At 41.9% G+C, this 19,776-nt stretch overlaps 1 protein-coding gene across 1 annotated transcript in view; it reads left to right on the forward strand.

The window, feature by feature from the left end:
- The window catches only part of FAM13A (family with sequence similarity 13 member A), a 188,941-nt gene that overhangs the window by 137,793 nt on the left and 31,372 nt on the right, over nt 1-19,776 (forward strand). The window contains exons 9-13 of the mRNA XM_026660523.2: nt 3,059-3,103; nt 5,855-6,034; nt 9,521-9,707; nt 14,859-14,935; nt 15,998-16,040. Coding sequence (XP_026516308.1) covers nt 3,059-3,103; nt 5,855-6,034; nt 9,521-9,707; nt 14,859-14,935; nt 15,998-16,040 — 532 coding nt within the window. The remainder of the gene's footprint in view (nt 1-3,058; nt 3,104-5,854; nt 6,035-9,520; nt 9,708-14,858; nt 14,936-15,997; nt 16,041-19,776) is intronic.

Here is a 19,776-nt window from a genome sequence, read left to right on the forward strand (position 1 = left end):
GTACAGAATAGAACCAATTTGGCAGTGCATTTTAATTAAGCTTCAAACTTAAATAGCATGGAAAGCCAATTACTGTGGAATTATAAGAAATTTAGTGTATCTGAAAACTTCTCCTTCAAAATCCCACTATTATTGAGAGACAGGCCCAGTAAAGAGCATTAACACATCACAGGACCAAGAAAAAGGTAGTTTCTAAATTTAAAAGGGCTAATGAAGCTTTTTTTTAAAGTACTTTCTCTTCAGCAGGTGGTGGTGGGTGGGTGGGTGGGCGGGTGTGTATTTACTTCATGCTCTCTATGTCCATGAAGTAATTTTAAATCAGTATTGTATAGCTCTCAGATAGGACCTACAGTCCCTTAGTAGATATTTTAATAGCTACCCCAAAATAATTGTCATATGTATATGTGTCATTAGAAAATAGCAGGTTTAATAGACTTGAAACGGAATCCGTGTTGATGATGTCAGTTTTGTTACGGGTTAAAATCACTACTCAATATACGTGGAGGTTATGAAAATGTTTGGAATTTTATACACTGTTTTGCATTTGATTTTTATTTACTTTTTTCCTAGAAGAAGAACTGCATGCTCTAATAATCCTTTCTCCCCAAGTTTAAATGAAATTACATGATAAAAGGCAAAAATTAGTTTTAGGGAATAATAATCATTCCCCCATAAACCTTCAAAATTCTGCCCAAAGCGTGAAATATCACCAGTAAACAAATGGAATGAAGAGCTCAAGACTACAGTCATGAAACAGGAGTTTGCATTTTTACACAACAGTAATTTTGCTGGAATTATATGGCATAATGTGAAGGAAAATGCTATTTTCTGAGTTTAATCTCCTCTTAAGCATCCTCTCCTTTTTAGACCCCATGTCTTTTAAAAAAAAAAAAAAAAAAAAAATGAAAGAGAAAGCTTATTGGGGATGGAGGACGAAGAGAGATGAGATAAAGGGCAAGTGAATATATGTGTGTTGATATGTATTGTATGTAAATATTAGAAATGAGAAAGTACAGAAATTTGATGTAAAGTTAAAGTACAACCACACTTGTGGCAGTTATACATTTGTGAGAAACTACATTTATTACGCAACTTTGGTACCTCACCTGCCTTCTGCCCAGCAACCCATTCTCCATGGGATTTATTCAAACCTTCCAAGAAAAATATGAAACATTTCAACTCTTTGAAGTTGCTGAGGAGTTCAGGAATCCTGCAATAGGTTCCAGGGGAAGAGACAGTAGTGGGTGGATAGACAGCGGGTGAAGTGGTCAAATATGTATGATCAGTAGCAGAGCCATGTAATAAATTAAATTAATCGCCTAGATATCGCCTACATGTGTTGAGGAGAGTCTTCCTCTATATCTGTCTCTTATTGTATTAAATACAATAAGATGATACAAATGATAAATGTATTAATCGGAAATATACAACTGTATGTGTATTATATAGGTATAACATCCATGTATACATGGAATAGACTGCCAAATATACATGTGCTTTCATGCTATGTGAATCCTTTGAGGAACTGTGTCTGGGGTAGAAGTCAGATTGCACAGGTGAAGCCATAGTTGAAGGGAGTGGCATGTGTGGATGTACTGCACTAATTTACACACACCAAGCTGGTTAGTGGGGATACACTGAATTCCTTGCAGGAACTAAAAGCATGCTGGCGTATCTACAACATGTAGGCTTGCAGTAGTTCTAGCCTCTAGACTGTAGAGACGTGTGCTGTTGTGTGGCTTTACTAAACTGATTTTTGTGACACTTTTATTTTACCTCCTCACACCAGTTCAACCCCCTCTCCCTACCACTTGCTACCAGCGAAGCGACAGTGTGCTTTCCTTCTGAGGAGCATGAGTGCTCCAGCCTTCTGGCTAGCATCAGGTCTCTGCAGGGAAGCTACAGTTGTTTGGTGGGGGAAATATTAAAGAGAAGGGATAGAAGAAACCTTAGAAACTGTGATTGGTTTAAAGTAATAGAGCAATTGTTGAATCATCAGCAATTAAAGTTTCTGAAAGGACGCCCCTTGTATGTATAGATTAAAAACAGTAAATTTCTATTAGGGTGGCACAGTAAACCTAGAATTCTAGAGTAAGACTTTCACAAGTTCCTCTTGTAATCTAACGTAGGGTCGATTTACGTCTGAGTACACCAGGCAACCCTGCTACTGATCCTCTTGCTGATAAGAGGATAAAGCCAAATGCAACGTTTAAGCTAACTTATTTGGTTTAATTAATATTGTAGGCGTGATGAACAGGAGTGAAATCTCACATGCCCTCTTATCTGCAAAGCTGAGTCAACACATGAGGAGCAATCTGATGCTACATGAAAGGGGAGGGACTTTCTTTGGCCTAATCTAATCTGACCCTGCAGTTAGAGAGCAGAGCAGTAATGGCCATGCGGGATGGCACGTCACCTTACTTAAAAGTGCTTTGAACAGTGAGTGGCGACAGCTAGAATTAGGTTATTTTACCTCTTCCTGAGCCTGGAGTCAGACTGAGAGGCAAACAGAGAGGACAGAAAATATACTTAAAAAGTGGAGAAGGAGCCAAGGACATGAAAAACGGGGAGTTGGGGAAGGAGGTTTTGCCTTTTTCCTGATGAGTAGTTTAAAACTTGTTAAATGTTAAGTCAGTTTATAGTGTGTACGTTTTGAAATCTTGACTCAAAAGAACAGAGCTCATTCAATTAAACTGAGTGTGATCTACAGCTGCAGAATATTCAGGCAGAGAAGAATCATAATGTGCTATCGCTAACATACCTTCCTTTTTACTGCAGTCTCTTGGTAGTAAATGACAAGCAATCCAATTCTGAGTGTACGAGCCTTTTACAAATGTCCGTTCTAATAGCGTGAGTCAAAATTCTGTCGGGGTCAGAAGCTTGTCATGTGCGTATGTAATTCTAGGACATGAATTCCTGCTGACAGATCATACCTTTAATTAATTTAGTAGATGGTGGAGTGTCTAAGAAAAGACAATGAGAGAAGAAAAGCCAACGTTCTCCTTCAGGTGTACCGTGACAGTATTTTGGTAATTAGATCTTTCTTCCCTTTCCACAGTGCCCATGTATCCCAAGTGAGCAGTAACATTCCTACAACTGGAGAGTAAGTGACTCTGTTTATTTTTAAGTTTTGTTGCTATCATTTGTTGTCTACTTAAGCTTTTAAAAATGTTATTCGCTTATTTTTCTGTAATAGCCTAGTGCTGTCCAAAGAAAAGTGCATTGTGTATAGTGATCATAAACCACTTCCTCTCAAATAAGTGCCTGGGTGTCATAGTTCCTTGCTTTTTTCCCACACCCCTGGGATGTTACGGTTATGTAACCACAGAGATTTCAAGAAGCACAACCTCGCTGTGCTGTAAAGAGTCTCCTTACCTGCCTGACATTCAAGTCCCAAATTTTGGCATATGAACTTATTCTTGCCCATATATTTTACACACACACACACACACACATTTAGCAAAGTTAAAATACACTTTTATGATATTGCTAATTTTTTTTTATTTGATTTTTTTTTGAGGGTTTACAAACTCAGCTACCATAATAGTTAGCAACAAGTTTATAAACTCTTCAGTGGCCTCGTGGCCCATGTAGAGGTTCACATTCATAGCTAACACGTTCAAAATTAACCATCAGATTCTCTCAAGAAATCATTTTTGTGCGCCAAATGTTATTGAACATGAATGAATGAAACAAATCTGGAGTTTCTAATCAAGCCTTTTGTGAGCCATGATGTTACAGAGAGCATACGACTTTTCAAAATACCGGGGGGACAGGGGGAGAAATTCCTTTTTTCAAACTGTCATGTATCAAAAATGTTTGTCTGATTTATCTCAGTCTTTACCTCCAAACCCTCCTCTGGCCCAAAAATAAGCAGAAGAAATTTCAAGGAAAAAGGAACTTTTTTTCCACAAAGTGAGAATGGGAGGATTCAATTAGGTTTACAAGGGAAACAGTCTCACAACCTTATCTCTGGTGTCACTACAGTGACTCCATCACTATACTGAAGTGAATAAAAGCTCTCTTGCTCACAGTAGTTCTGATTCCAATCTCACACCAGAATCAAACAGGAGTCGTTCCATTGAAATCAGTGAAGTTGCAGCAGAGTTAAAACAGCATGAGATCAGAATTGGGCATTTTTTTATATATATATATATATATAACCGAGTAAAGTTTATGATGAGTTGCCCTACTGTGTGGTCGACATACTTGTGAGGAGGTAGTCACTCATCATTCTCACAGGTGCTACCATTTCTTATATAATTTTGTTTCACCTGAGCACTGTAAAAGCTGCTGGGCATTGTCAGATTTGACCTACTGGCTTTGTTTTGTTACAAAGAGAGGTTGTACCATCCAGATGTTCTATCTGACTGCTCTGTTCTTGTGAACAAACAGGGAGGGTATTGAATGCCATAATCTAGTTTAAATAAGAGTGGATTCCTTGAGTTTTATAGGTGGCCATGTAAAAAAAAATACAGTGAATAACCAGTTCACATAAAAAGATACATTTCAGAGCAGCAATTCTAGCTAAAAGAATATTACCGAAATGAAAATGGGCCTTCTTTGAATTGATTATTGGCATTGGCATGATTTCTGTTGAAAGATGTGCAAATGTTAGAATGACTTCTGTGTATTTAGGAGGAGATGGGCAAAGGCACAATGAACAGTTGGGTACCCAGGTTCCATTTCAGTGCCCTTTGTGCCTTTGAAAATCTCCCCCTTAGTCAGTGATGGTGGAGCTATATGATGTGTAAATATGAATAGCATTCACCCTGATAACTTGTCTAACCACGCTTTCAACAGCATGCCCTTAACATACACTTATTAAAGAACTTGCTGCACACACGTTCATGGCCTTTATCTATAGGTCACTTAAGGTCCTTACTTCAAAGAGCCTTTCCTTCTGGCAGGCCTTTCACAGGGGCCAATCACAGTTGCAGCCTGTGCACGCTGTCACAAGGGACTGCTCCCTCCTAGCTCCACTGGGAGTCAGTCACCCCAAAAGGACGGGGGCACGTTAAAGAGGAGGCATATAGCCCCAGCCTCACATTATCCAGGCCAGCAGTGCTGGTCAGGTGCAGTGAGGGGAGTGCACTGCACCATCGGAAGTGGAGGGGCAGCAGGAACATTCTGCCAGTGCACCAGGGAGCTGTGAGAAGTGTTGTTCCCCACCCATACACACCACTCCACCCGCGCTGTGGGTCAGTACATGAAGAGCAGGTGAGAGAAGGGATGACGCAGGGCCGTTTGTGCATATTTGCATCATGCATGCACCAGCTATCCAAACCTAAAGCAACCCCCCTACCCTGGGTTTGTTTGTTGTGGGTCACCCAGCACGAGGTGATTCTTGTTTTTCCCATGTTGTAGCCCTCTTTCCACCACCACCCCCAGTTTCCCCCCCTCCCTCCCCAGAAATGGGAGTGAATTTTAAAACACACTAAAAAACTGTAGACCCTGTTATCTTAGTATGGATTGTCTAATCACTTGAATCTTAAATTCTCGTTTCAAACTAAAGCTCTTCATGCTAGGGTCTGTTAATTTGGGGGGCTCCAGTTAGGCACCTACATAAAAATGGACTCATTTACAGAAGTATTGAGCGGCCATAACAGCCGTTGATGGTAATGGGAGCCGAGAGTGCTCAGCGCTTCTGAAAATTGGGTCACTTTGCTCTAGGTGAGTCCCCATTTTAGTCACCCACATCTGAACAATTTAGCTGATGTGTTGCCATGCATCTGTACCATCCTTAACATGTTTTTGACACTACTGCAGTTATTAAAAAATTGTGACTTTTAAAAAGGGAGAGGTTTCCTGGTAAGTTTGTAAGTTTAATTGACCTTATTTTTCATCTTGACAGATATTTAGAGAAGACAATCCGCTCAGCAGTGGAACAGCATCTCTTTGATGCTCATGGCTCAGGTGGGCAGAGTTCAGAGGACTCTGAATCAGGAACATCATCAGCCTCTTCAAATGTGTCCACCAGGCAGAGGAGGCGGCATCACAAAGAACAAGATGAAGGCCGACGAAACAGAGACGTGTATGTTCATGATTTCTTTTCCTTTAAAAATTATATTTAGTTGATAGCATCATAATCACACCCATTAAATAGGCAAGACTCCGTCAGTAGTTCCATTATTACAAGCCTTGGCCCCAGTTCTGCAACTGAGCGTGTATGGAGTGACTGCTGCACCCAGGGCCGTCTCCAGGCACCAGTTTAACAAGCAGGTGCTTGGGGCGGCTAAGGGAGAGAGGCGGCACCTGCGGCAATTCGGGGCGGCAGGTCCCTCACTCCCTCTGGGAGCGAAGGACCTGCCGCTGAACTGCCGCCACCGATCGCGGCTTTTTTTTTTTTTTTTTTTTCCGATTGCCGCCGCCGCGCGCCCCTGTTTTTTTTTTTTTTTTTGCTTGGGGCGGCGGAAATGCTGGAGCCGGCCCTGGCTGCACCTGTGCCAGGCTCCACTGACTTACTTGGAGCTGTGAACTGCAGAACCAGGGCCTTGATTTGTGGTCATTACACAGCGGAATGGGCTGAAGGGGTCAGCCTAAAAGTAGTGTTCAGTTTTTGTTTTAATTGTATGTATCTGGAAACAGTAACACTCCTGAAAAAATCAGTTTTGGCATTTGTAACTTAATGCTGGACAAAAAATAACCCTTTCAAATCCTTTTGTATAACAAAACAGCTACAAAATTTGGACCAAATTCTAGTTTCACATGTAGAAAGACAGCTTCTGTTCAGATTTTGCAGTGCTCCGTGTGTGCATTTGAGAGAAGAACGTGCCCCTTTTATTGATCAAAAATAAACCATTTTTGTCTAAGTGGTTATAAGACAGATAAACAGTATTTTGAGACAGCTTTTTTTAAATGCCTCTCAAGAATTAGTCATACATAGTATTCCTACTGATAACGTACAGCATATAATACAGATGTGTCACCATTGCATTCTGAATAGAGGTGGTGTTCACGCACAGATCTAAGGATTTTTTTACTGAAAGGGAAAATGTTACCTTTCCCTACTTTTAGCAAATAAAAAGTATTTTTAAATGGGCAAGATGTTTGCACAGTCTAAACTGTTTCAAAATACATATATAGAAGACTTAATCCCAATAATGTGTAGTATGGGTGTGTGAGGGGAAATTGAAATATTTCTTTTTTTTGGTAGGGCAGTAACTGAGTACAACTGTATACTATGGCCAACATTTTTAAACTGAGGCCCTGATCTAGCAAACATCTACGCGTCTGTTTAACATTAAACAATTGAGTAGTCATTTTAAAGTTAAGCATGTGCATAAGTGTTTGCATAATTGAGGGCCTAAAGTTAGGCTCTTAAATACATATTATAGGTGCCTTTATAAAAATTACCTTATTTTTAGAGCTGCTGAACACCAACAAATCTTACTGGAGCTACAGGCCTTAGTATCTTTTAAAATCAAGCCACTTTTATTTAGGGGGCCTAACTTTAGGCACCCAGGCTCAAAAATTGTAATCCATGCTACTTGACATCCAGGAATATAGATTCATAGATTCCAAGGCCAGAAGGAACCATTGTGTTCACCATTGTGTATAATACAGGCCATAGAACTTCCCCAAAATAATTCCTAGTGCATGTCTTCTAGAAAAACATCCAGTCTTGATTTAAAAATGGTCAGTGATGGAGAATACACCACGACTTAGGGTAAATGTGGAATGTTAACATAGCAGAGAAATGTAACTGCAATAAAAGCATTTCTGACTGGCTTGTCAGGTAAGTAGGTCAGAAGCGGGCTAGTGTACGTGTTTGGCGGCATATATAGCACTGCAGTTTTTTCTGCACAGCCTCTGCATTGCATTGTATATTTGCCGTTAGTGCTTTCTAGCCCATTTAGCTGTTAACTCTTCAGTACTGGATTGACCCCAAAGCCCCAGACATTAATTTAAAGCAAATCAAAAGTCCTAACTTAATGGCACTGAGAAATCAGGTCATTTCTATGGTTTCAGAGGGATAAATTGTCCTGGGATCTGTTATGGGAAATTGTGGAAAACTGAAAATTTCATTTGAGATCGTTTTGATTTTGGCTGGCTTTATCTCTTTGCTGTCTGGACACAGATCTAAAGAAGACCCATGGTGCTACACAATACAGTGGCAGCATACAGCTGGGATAATATTTATGGCATAAACATATGCATAGGCTTACATTTTGCACACCACATGACCTACCGTCTAAATGTAATGAATCACATCTCAGTGGTTTAAAAATAACAATTGCACAAAGTTAAATGGGTCTGATAGGCTTTATCCAGAGATTTATAATTCTCTGTCATCTACCTTTTCCAGAGACAAAACATAGAAATGACTTGTGACCTAGAAAATAACTAGAGCATTTTTTAAAAATCTGAATACTTTCTCCCTCATGAGGACTAGCCAAACACTTCAGGGTGAGATCCTCCTCTCTCATTTACACCAGTGCCACTCTAGAGCAGCTTCACGGATGTTACTGAAAGCAGAACTGGAGCCTTGTGCCTCTCTGTACAAAACTGCTGTGGATGCTTACAACTGTTACCCTCCATTCCAGCCTTCCATCTCTGGCTTTTAGCCTAAGGGAGCATAGAGGTTGGGAGGAAGGAAATACATATCGATATACAAATAGAAGAAATACAGTGATGTATGTATTTTTGAAAGTGTCTCTGTTATTGCACATAATAGAAAAAATACCTATTAAAAAGGGCAGAGGAGTGGCACTGCAGAAGAACGACTGCAGGGAAGGGGAGCTAGCAGAAGATTTCCACCCTCCTAAGCAAGGAGGCAAAGATGAGCATAGATGACATTTCTGGAAAACACACAGATCTGACTAGACAAACAGGAATTTATCGCAGTGTCAGATAAGAAGCATTTAAGCAAGCTAACACATTTCCATGCAGCACAACAAATCACACAGTTCTCTATCACAGCAGTGCAGTTATTGTTGATGAGGCACTTTCATTCCCATCCCGTTCTCTGTTACTGATCACTCCCTCACCCCCTCCCCAAAAAAGAAAAGAAAACGAGTGTGCAGTGGAAATGCCTCATGCATTCTTACCCTGCAAACTTGGGTAAAGGGCTGAGTTACAGTAGGTTTGGGAGCCATGCCCAAATTCTGCTTTCAGTTTATACCGGAAATTATTACAAGTTGTTAGTTGCTAAAAAAAAAAACCCCAAACATTTGTCTCTGGGAAAGTTAACTCGCATAACCTTATAAAAATAACTAGTACATCCAGGAGCTGATCCATTCTTTCCACTGACTTTGGTGGGAGTTGGATCAGGTCCCCAGTGTTAATCACCATGTTTTCTCATGCGATGTAGTGCACCTGTTTTTAACTCCTTGTTGGGATTTAGGATGTCGCAGCTTGCGTTGTGTTTCTTGCAATAGAATGAAACGCAGATGGGGTTTAAGAGACAATTCCAGAACTGCACCAGTCAGCATAATGCATTTCTCTGCCAGTAGCATAAATGCAATAGGATTGTGTTTTTAAAAAACAGTTTTGTTGCAATGTAATTTTCCTTCCTCAGAGAGGTCATCAACAAAGAAAACATTCCTTCTGGATTTGGAAACCTTGAAGATTGTATTCTGACTCCTCAGGAAGTAGAAAAATTACAAGAAAACAACTCCGGGTATATTGGAGAAAGGAATAAACCAAAACGGCAGAAATCCAGCACTAAACTTTCTGAGCTTAACGATAACCAGGATAGCCCTGTGGTAAGCGAACATGCCATACCACTTGCAGAGAGGGTCAGTGTCATGTTGGGAAAGAGCATCTGACTCACAAGCAAGCATCACGCTTCTCCACTGCCTTGTACCTTGTGTCGCCATCTACACAGCTGTAATCACTTGCACTTTGCACAGATGTAAATGGCTGGTTAGGGCCATGGAGAATCAGGCCCTACACTTTTAACAAGTGCATTGTGGTTACAGAAGGGCCAAATTCACACTTTGACCCTCTTAGTCTACACATAGCTATTTTTGTTTTTAGTAAAGCAAAACAATATGGTTTCAAAAATAGAGTAAGGAAGTGAAATTTGTCCCCAACCCTGCATGAGTTTAGTAGGATTGAGACTGTTCAGCACCTCACAGGTTGGACCATCCGCTGGTGTGGGGGGGGGGTTTCTTTTTTTTAATTCTGTCCGATAGTTTTGCATCACAATGTAGCTCATCAGTGTGTTGTTTGTAGTGAGTGAGTGCCAGGGGCATTATCAGTGGGTCAGTTTGGTGGTTGTCCTCCCTTCCAGCAGTGGCTGCATTTCAGTGGTGCTGTATGCATACACTCTGCAAAATGCTTTGAAGTCCTTTAGGATGAAAGGTGATCAATGTAGATACATCACACCTTTTGACTGAAAATGCACCAGTTATGTTTGCAATGTACCACAGCCTATAGAAGACACGGGTTTAAACTGCAGTGTTTTTGTTTTGAATCACAGCATGTTTGTGATCCCTGTTTGACCTTCCCAGTAGAAGACAGTTTGCCCACAGTGACAAACCGCAAAAATTGCTGATGCAACATCTCCTTCCCCCTATAGCCAACACAGGCACCAAATGTTGTGCTAGCAGTTAGAACCTACAGTGTCTTTCAACTTGGGCCCTTGATAAAGACAGGCATGCAATGCCATATGATAGCTGGCACATCACAAACTTTTAGCACCACTGGTAGCATTACAATACCCTGAGAAAAGAGTAGGCTTTGCCAGCTGTGGAATATTTTCTCTGGTTGTTGTTGATTGAGTTCCAAAGTCTCGTATAGGTGAGTGCCTGTGAAATGTGATAGGTTTGTTTTGAAAAAGTACATCGTGTTCTGGCACACTTGTTTTAGATTACACAACCGTGGTTATTTATCAGTCTAAAATGTACACGGATACCAATGAGAGAATGAGTTGGGTTCTTTTGTGTGCTAGATAGAAATGGTATTGATAAAATGAAGGAAAGAAACTGAGAAATCATAGGCTCCATGTATTCGATTCAACACGAAGCATCAGTAGCCGATCGCATATAATAGACATTTAATGTCTGCACCCTTAGAGCTGCTGCACGAGACAGATTTCAGCGTTTGGGCCAAGAGTGCAAGTTGCTCTTTGGTGGGTTTTCCGGAGGTGGGGAACATGCAAGGAGCCTCCCCCATCCAAAAAAGACCCTCTTGTACTTACAATTATACTTATAATTCCAAAGTAATTGGCCAGAGTAGAGCTAACTGCCCTCTGGCGGCAAGTACTGACGTGCAGTAGCGTCCCTGTGGGACAGTATGTGCAGATGCCTCCTTTCCTCCTCTCTAATGGAGAAGACCGCATCATTTTCTTTAGTGGGGGATTCTTCTTCTGCTTCCCATTACTGCGTTAATGGGTGGTATGGTGACCGTCCACAAACATTGGAAATATTTCTCTTTTTCTTTTAAATAAATGTAAAGCAAATTAGTTTCTGCAGACGTGGGGCCATGTCCTGGCTCTGGAGACACATGTGCAACTTCCACTGAAGTGCCACTGAGAGCCTGATTTGCTTTTACACTATGGCCCCTTAATACCACTCTGGCAGTGTAAAGGGGCCTGAAAGTGGGAGGACATTACTCTGATGTCCCCATTCAGGCCCCTTCACTCTTCCAGAGTGAAGTGTAAATGAGAATCTGGCCCAGAATGTGGCCTTTAAGAAGGAAAGACTGCCAAAATACCTACTTGACTGAATACCTTGGGGTTGAGGGGTTGGTGAGGCTCTAACCCAGTGGTCTCCAACCTTTTTACGCCCAAGATCACTTTTTGAATCTAAGGGCAACCCATGAGTTACCCTGCCCCTTCCCCGAGACCCCACCCCGCTCACTCCATCCCCCCCCCCCCGTCGCTTGCTCTCCCCCACCCTCACTCACTTTCACCAGGCTGAGGCAGGGGGTTGGGGTTGGGGTTCGGGAGGGGGGTGCAGGCTCTGGGCTGGGGCCGAGGGGTTCGCAGTGTGGTGCTTGCAGGCAGGAGCAGCGTGCAGAGGGAGACCCCTGCCCCTGGGCCTGCGCTGGCCGCTTCCAGGAGCAGCATGGGGCCAGGGTAGGGAGTCTGTCTTAGCGGCAGCCACGCTGCACCACCAGAGAACACAATCGACTGGGAGATCCTCTAGGATCGACCAGTCGATCGCGATCGACCAGTTGGTGACTACTGCTCTAACCACTCTCAAATGAAGGGCCATCAAATTGCATTGCCTATAATCTGTCTCTTACACATTTCCCTTCTGTGGCCCTTCTCTGAACTCTGGAGCTGCTGGAGGTCAGGATTCGTACACTGGCTGCACAGATCCTACCTGGAGCACACCTATGAGGCGTGGCCAGGCATGTTGTTACCTCATGTGGTGTGGCTGAAAGTGTATCTCAGTGGAACTGTCCAATGGAAACAGGAGGAATATTTCTGTGACAGTTTAAGGAAAGCACAAGTCAGAATGCACAAAATACACATAGTATAGGATGCAGCTGTAGAGAGGCAGCCTCTACCAACAGGACATTGCCCAGGAACTTGCTTGGAAAATAGGTAGGAGAACTGCATCTCCCATCGTACACAGAGCACGCACGTATACTCATAAGTTACTGCTCCTGTGGACCCTAAGATGCAGCTTGAGCTGGCATGGCGACTGAACTCTCTTTTACGAATGTAATTTATTTCCTATTTGTATTGCAGTAGTGCCCAGAGACCCAGCCAGGATGAAGGCCCTATTGTTCTTGGTGAAGTATAGATACATAGTAAGGCCTTGTCTAAACACTGTTGTCCAGTTACATCATTATAGATAGATATACCAGTATAACCTCCCATATGGATGCTCTTATTCTGGTATATGAGTGACTTTTTTTCAGTTTACCATAAACCCTTTTCCAAATGATGTAAGGTAAACCGAAAAAGGTACTCTTATACCAGAATTAGGGTGTCCACACGAGTGGTTATACTGCACTGGTATAACTATACAGATTTAAGATCCTACCTTAGCTTATCCTGATATAACTTTCCTCTGTAGAAAAGCCCTAAGAGACAGTTTCTGCTCCAGGAGCACTCAGACAACATCCTCTTTCCCATTTTCTCTTAACTCTTCCCACCCCATCAGTGAAGCTTGAAGTGGTTAGTAGGGAATTGTGGGGGAACTCTTGTCTTATCTGCTCAGTAGCATCTGACCCAGAGCGTGAAGGGACAGTCAAAGAGAAATCCTCTTCAATTAACCCTCCTAAGCAAAACCAAATAATAAACATTAAAACTTGTTATGCCCCGTTTTTATTTAAACTGCTAAAATTCAAGATGACCAGGCATAAAAATGAGATCAGAAGAGGCTCCTAAGGCAATGCTGAAGCATAACTAGACTGTGCTGTTGGAATCGTGTAGCCAAAAGAACACATCTGCTTGGATTTTAAAGAGAAGGGAGTTCCATACCATGAATGTCTCTGAGTGCTCTGGGAATTCTGTTCTCACGTAGTCTTGTTCAGGAACTGCACTCTGATGCACTGACAGAGGGCTTTTTCTTCTATTTCAAACCACTGAAGGCTGCCTTCCGGGAAGGAGACATAGCCAAACATAAGAACTGAAAAATTGTACTCGCATGCATGAAATGGCCATATTCAACGTATCTAGTAAGAGACTATAGGCGATTTTGAAACATGCTTCCAGTTTGAAAGAAACTCAGTAGGAAAACAATTTTCAATAAGCAGACACTCAAGTGTGTACAGGACTTGCTCACATATGTCTGCTTTCCCCAGTCCCTCTCATTTATCTGTTTTTATAGACACTATAGAGGTGAGATATATTCAGCAGAAAGAAAGTGAACTACGTGTGTTGCTTACAAGTATAGAGTATGTGACTTGACCTTGTGTGATGGAAGGTTAAAAAAAATTCTGATTCATTCAAATTGAGTTAGATTTTCACATCAGTTACACCTGTAAAATCTGACATGTGTATCTTGTGTTCATAATTAGCCATTTGCATATGCCATGACTCTGTATGTGCTGTGTGTCCAAATGTGGGTCTTTTTGTGCACCCATTTTTTGTCCGTTTTTTTGTGCGCCTTTTAGAATTTAGCTTGGAGACTGGTAAGAGATACAAACAGACTTATGGTCAGTGGCTGGGATAACCAATGTCTAATGAAATCATGTCTATAAAACTGACACAGGTCATTTATAAGCCTTTTTTACACAAGTGAACCAGGATAGATCAGAGTTCAGATTCTTTTCATAATTTTTCAAGCTTGAGATGAATGACATCATTAATATTCCTTATAGCTGATGACCAGAGCAAACCTCAAATCAAGATTCTGTAAGTGATTGTCCTGTACTCATGTTGTTGTAGTTTACGTAACCTCCATGTATACAGTAATCATTTTTCATCCTTAGTCTCTTCCTCTTTCAAGAAGAGGCACTTTATAATTCTTCCTGAGTCAAACACAAACTGTGCTGTCATTAAAATGTGTTTTGAGGCAACTCTATTACTTTGGTTGCTTTCACCTTAAAATTCTTGATATGAATGTGATTTAGTGAGTAAAGCATAGGATTGGCTGGTGACAGGTGTCTTGGATTTTGTTACCAGCTCTTCCACAGCTTGTTAAGAGATTTGCCCTTCTCTTATTCTTTTTTCCAGTCTGTTAAATGGGGACAAGAACCCTAGCCTCACAAACTGTTCTTTGTGAAACACTTTAAGGGCTTCTGGTGACGGGCACTTGTTTTAGTGCCATGCTGTTGTTTTTAGTGCAGGAAATGGATAGTGAAGCATGCTTTTTTAAATTGTAATTCTATGAAAGACCCGTGATTGTCCCCTTGTTCTGTGTAGTACTTGGTTTGGATACGGTGTTGTAATGGCCTCCAGCATTATTATTCCTTTTATCTAACTTATTGTCTTAAAATTTGCTGTGTTACAGAGTATGGAAAGCTTTAGCTCCTCAAGGCCGATAGCCAGAGCAGGACCTGATGACATGGAGGTTTTGTCTGACGAAAGGTGACTTTTATAACTTACGTTTTGCTCTCCAAGTGGCTCTATGTGATGTGATTGTTGTTTCTTAGGGTACGTCCACACTGCAGCTGGGAGGTGCTTCCCAGGGCAAGCAGACGGACGCTTGCTAGTTCTGCTCAAGCTAGCTTGCCGAAAATAGCACTGTAGCGTGGGTAATGGGCTAGCTCGGGCTAGCCACCCCATGGGTATGCAGAGGTGCTGGGTGGGTGTGTACTCGGGCACTAGCCTGAGCCACCCCTGTTACCGTGGCTACGCTGCTACGTTTAGTGTGCTAGCTCGAGCAGGGCTAGCGTGTTTCTGTCTCCCTGCGCTGGGAAGCACGCTCCCATCTGCTGTACAGACAGACCCTCAGTAGTCCATGGGGGTGACGTTCAGTTTGCTGCAGAGGGGCTTCATCACCACAGCCCCACATTGGACTTGTGTAGAGAGGAGAGAGGCTCTGCAGGAAGGCTCGGCCCTTTCTTGTATACCAAAAAGGGGCTCGGCCCCCATGCCACACAGAATAGCATGGAGGGTAGGGAGATGGGCAGGCCAGGAGAAGGGCCCCAGGATCTGTGTTTTCATGGGTACTGTAAACTCCAACACCCCCCCCAAGGCAACTGCTGCAGAAGGGCAACTGATGCACTTTAGCCCAGCTCCCTGGCCCCAAGTTTGGGGAGCCCAACCCCCTTTTCTGCACTTCATTTTCCTCCCCCATAGAGCCCAATCACTCAGCTTTGCTTGAGTAAGGAGAATTTTACTCCATCGCTGTAGTTGGGAGATGTGAATTTGTTTGGATTAAGGGCAGCAGAATTTAATTCCATTATATTTTCCACAAATAGCTTCTAAGAGGAAGCAAAATGGATGGGATAGTAGCTTAGAGTGCTGTGACACTGAGTATCACATATTTACTGTATTTACAAGCAATAGCAAGCACACTCCAACCCTTTTAAAAGAGACGGCATTGGCAATGGTAGCCAAAGTATACAAAGTGGAGGGTACAAAAGTTTGTTTGCTTTCACTATGAGAAGGTCTGGTTTATTTTTGTTTCCTTTTTTTTTTTCATAGCAAAGAAAATGAAAATGACGATGTGTTTTTCAGGCACTCACAGGTTGGTATCTTCATATTTTTGAGATTTGGTCCTGGGCAAAACGAACAGCAAAGTTGAATTTTATAGAACTAGCTGCTCAGGAAGGTAAATGCTTCAAATGAAATGTTGTAACTCTGAGGCAGCGCCCTGACCTCCAGAATGAAGTTTGCTTTGTTTTTCTCCTGGATATAATTGAACAATGAGGCTTAACATCTGTTCCTTTCCCTGTAACCCCTACTTATCAAAAAACCAAAAGTCACTGGAGTCAGCAGTTTGACGTTGAGTTCCATAAAGATCCTAGTGAGCAGGGCATGTGACTGATTAGTTCACCGGGTACTGAGATTAACTTGGTCTCTCCTGTTTTTTTCTGAAATAATTTTGGTCTTTTATATATGACTTCCCATTGTGGTTTCCTAATCTTGGTGGATAAATTTTCATGTCTGATGCAAATTAATTTTTTTTCCCCCTTTCTCTCTTGGGAATGGTGACTTGAGGGAGGGAATTGCTTATTTAGAAGGGGTCTGTTTCTGCCCTATGCTAATCATTTTTCACCGTGGCTTCTTGCCACTATTCTAAGAAACGTACCCTGAGAAGCCAGCTAGATATGGTTTAATTGGAGTTATGACCTGAAAAGCATTCATGCCATCTTTTTACGTCACATTTCTTTTCCTGTGGTTGTGCCTGCACAAGACTTTTTTCCCCTTAAAGTTGCAATACGACGAGTGCAGCTCTGCCGGTAAGTGCCATAAAAGGAGTGCCAGCGTAAGTAGGGCTGCCGGCATTTTAATCACTGGTTCGTTTAGCACTGCTCAGCAGGTCTAGACAGCACAGCAGTTAAAATGCCACTGGAGACTTATCTGCACCAGCGCCCCTTTAGTTACTACCACTGGTGGAGCTGCCCCAGTGGCAGAGGGAGATTTTAAGAGGGTCGGGGAAAAGAAAAGGCTATTGTGGACAAGAGCTATCTGTATTCCACGTGACGGGTTGGAGGTTGAGAGGGGTATTGCAGCTGATATTTTTAAACCCATCTCTTCGCGCTGTTTAAAAATAGTTGCTGCTGTTTTGTTGATGTTGTTAGACCCTTTGATTTCCAGCAGTGTCACTCTCCAGAAGCAGGAAGGGTAGGGAGAACCGGAAGTGATTGTCTGAAAATGATGAATCATTGGGCTCAGCATGGCCCTGTCAGGGCACATTGCTACAGAGGTTATGCAGGCCGTGTTTTCAGTGAGGGAGGTGGCATTGCCTTAAGGCTCAATTTGTAGCTTTGCCACAAGCTCTCAACTTGACCAGAATGCACAGTCTAGTCCCCAGTTCCCCCTGGGCTCCAGGGAGGGAAACAATCTGTGAGAGCCCTGCACCAGGTACAGATCACTACACGCCGGCTCAGCTGGGCTGGCTAGCACATTTATGGGGGCACAGAGGGTAGAGCCCAGGCTTCAACCTCTCCATTCTGTGTGGGAGAGGACACAGGGGTCTGCAGAGGCTGCTGTCTCCAAGCTCCTGCATGGTATGGACAGTAACTTCTAAGAGCTGACCCTTGGATTTCAAACTAGTTTTGTTTTGTTTCATTTTATTTTTAAAAATTCTGGAATATTAAATTATGGTTTCAAAATGAACTTCTCCTTATAAAGAACTTAAAATTCAATAAGAAAAGTGCAGCATTAACCCTGAGATCGCATTATATAGGAATTACAAGGTCAAGAAAATGTTGCATTCCTTCACGGTAGTTTTACATTCCTTGTGCCTTGTAAGCCTGTTGCTTAGGGGAGCTTAAAACATACCTTTGGTAACAAACAACTCATTCACAATAAGTGAAAGACTTTGACTTACCCTTCCACCCACCCACACCACCTCCAATATAAGGATTTTGAAGAAGATATGAGGAGCTTGCAAGTTGAGATAATTGAATAGGCATTGGTTGTTACTCATACAGTTTTTGGTTTGCACTGGACCCTGGATGCAGGCATGTAGAGCCCCATGTATTCTGCACTCCTGACGCGTTGGAATTTGCTAGGGTCCATCCTTTGCTGTAGAAACATGCTCCAGAATCTAAACTTTCATTTAAAAAAAAAATAGTTTCTAGCACTTACGGTTGCAAAGGAAACCTTTCCAAATCGGAACTGAATATAACCAATGTAAATGATGTCTGTCTGGGTCTGCATACACCCTGAAACAGTAGCTCTCAGAGGCATGTAAACTGTTCCCATTCATTTCCATGTTGACTTTGAAATGTAATGATGCCAATCTGTTCGTCAGCATATTAACTGCTGATCATATTGACATCCAGCTGATGTGCTCATTCCACAAACTAGAAGGGCTTCCCAGATCTCCCCAGGTCTTAAAAAAACGGGTGTGGGGGCTTCAACTGCAAAAACCTCTAGCTTCCACCTGCCAATGTTTATAATACAGTTAATGCATTTCCAGTATTCAACTCTGCAGCACATGAAACATGTCAGGGGTTGAGTAAAATAAATGGAATTTAATGCCAGATGAACTAGCAGAGGGGTTCTGTCAGGTGGTGGTATTTTCTCCCCAGTTAAATCACTAAAATCTTTAGTTTTTTACATTTATGCAGAGCTGCAAATGATTCCCCAGATGCAGTGAGACTTGCATAATTCAGGGGGTTAGCCACAGAATGGATAGTGTCTTGCAGCTCTGGAAAGATGTTCCATGTTTCGCAGTTCTAGTAGTTCGTTAGTGGGAGGGTCAGAGAGCCCTTTAAAACAAATGCAAAAGAGATTTGGATCCACTTCCAGCTGTCAGTAGAATACAGACTTCTGAACTCAATTCCAAGACATTTCTGTTTCTTTCTAACATTTTGAGATGGCTGAGCACGTTGTCATACACACTTCAGAATAAGAATCATGACTTTGTTTCTGTTTAGACAGCACCTTGTACACTTACTGCAACCAAAACAATAATCACTATCATCATTCCCCAGGCAGAGTTAAAATAAGCATAAAAGGTTACCTCTGCTTTGTTGTTGTCTTACCCATGAAGCACCACGAATGAGAGAGATCTGTATCTGTCAGTCACTTCCATTCTGGCTCTAGTACCAGCATTTCAACTATGGTGTTGAAATATGCTGCTTGCCCCTATGTAATCTTCCATCCCTAAAATGAACAGCTCAATAAAGGACATGATTTTTTGAAAGGGATCAGAACCTGACCTTCTATTTTGCAGCTCCAGTTTTGCCAGGTACAAATAAATCATGTAAATATCAGCCTACCTGATTTATTGATTTAGTCTTGTAGTTAAACTCTAGGTGGCATCAATTGCAATCCCAGTTACTTGCAACCACAATATTTGTTCCTAAAAAATGTAGCTGCGAAGGGTTTCTAAAAATCATATCCAAAGTGTCTCATTGTAAGATTTTTTTGTTGTTAATGTTACTAGTATCAACGGTATATCATGACTTCAGGCTGGTAAGATCAGTACAGAGTTCTTTAGATTTGTAAGGAATGGTAATATATTGACCCCTGAAGCATGCTGCTTCCCATTTTTTCTGTTGCTATTTATACTTCCAACTCAGCTTCATAAAGGCTGGAAGCCAGTTGCATCAGGCAACCAAAAAGAAAATTTTTGTCATTAAAATAGTGAACTATCCATGAAACTGTAGGTTGAGATTGTTAATTCAAATGCATTAGGTTACACTAGTGCACATCTGTCTTCTTGTCTCTCTTGGGTTTATGCCACCGTTATTCTTCAGAATGCCTAATGGTTTATTCATAGTATTAGGAGCTACATGAGTGAGTAA

The sequence above is a fragment of the Terrapene carolina genome, unplaced genomic scaffold, assembly GCF_002925995.2.
Source record: "Terrapene carolina triunguis isolate 2854851 unplaced genomic scaffold, T_m_triunguis-2.0 Scaffold789, whole genome shotgun sequence".
Taxonomy (NCBI): domain Eukaryota; kingdom Metazoa; phylum Chordata; order Testudines; family Emydidae; genus Terrapene; species Terrapene triunguis.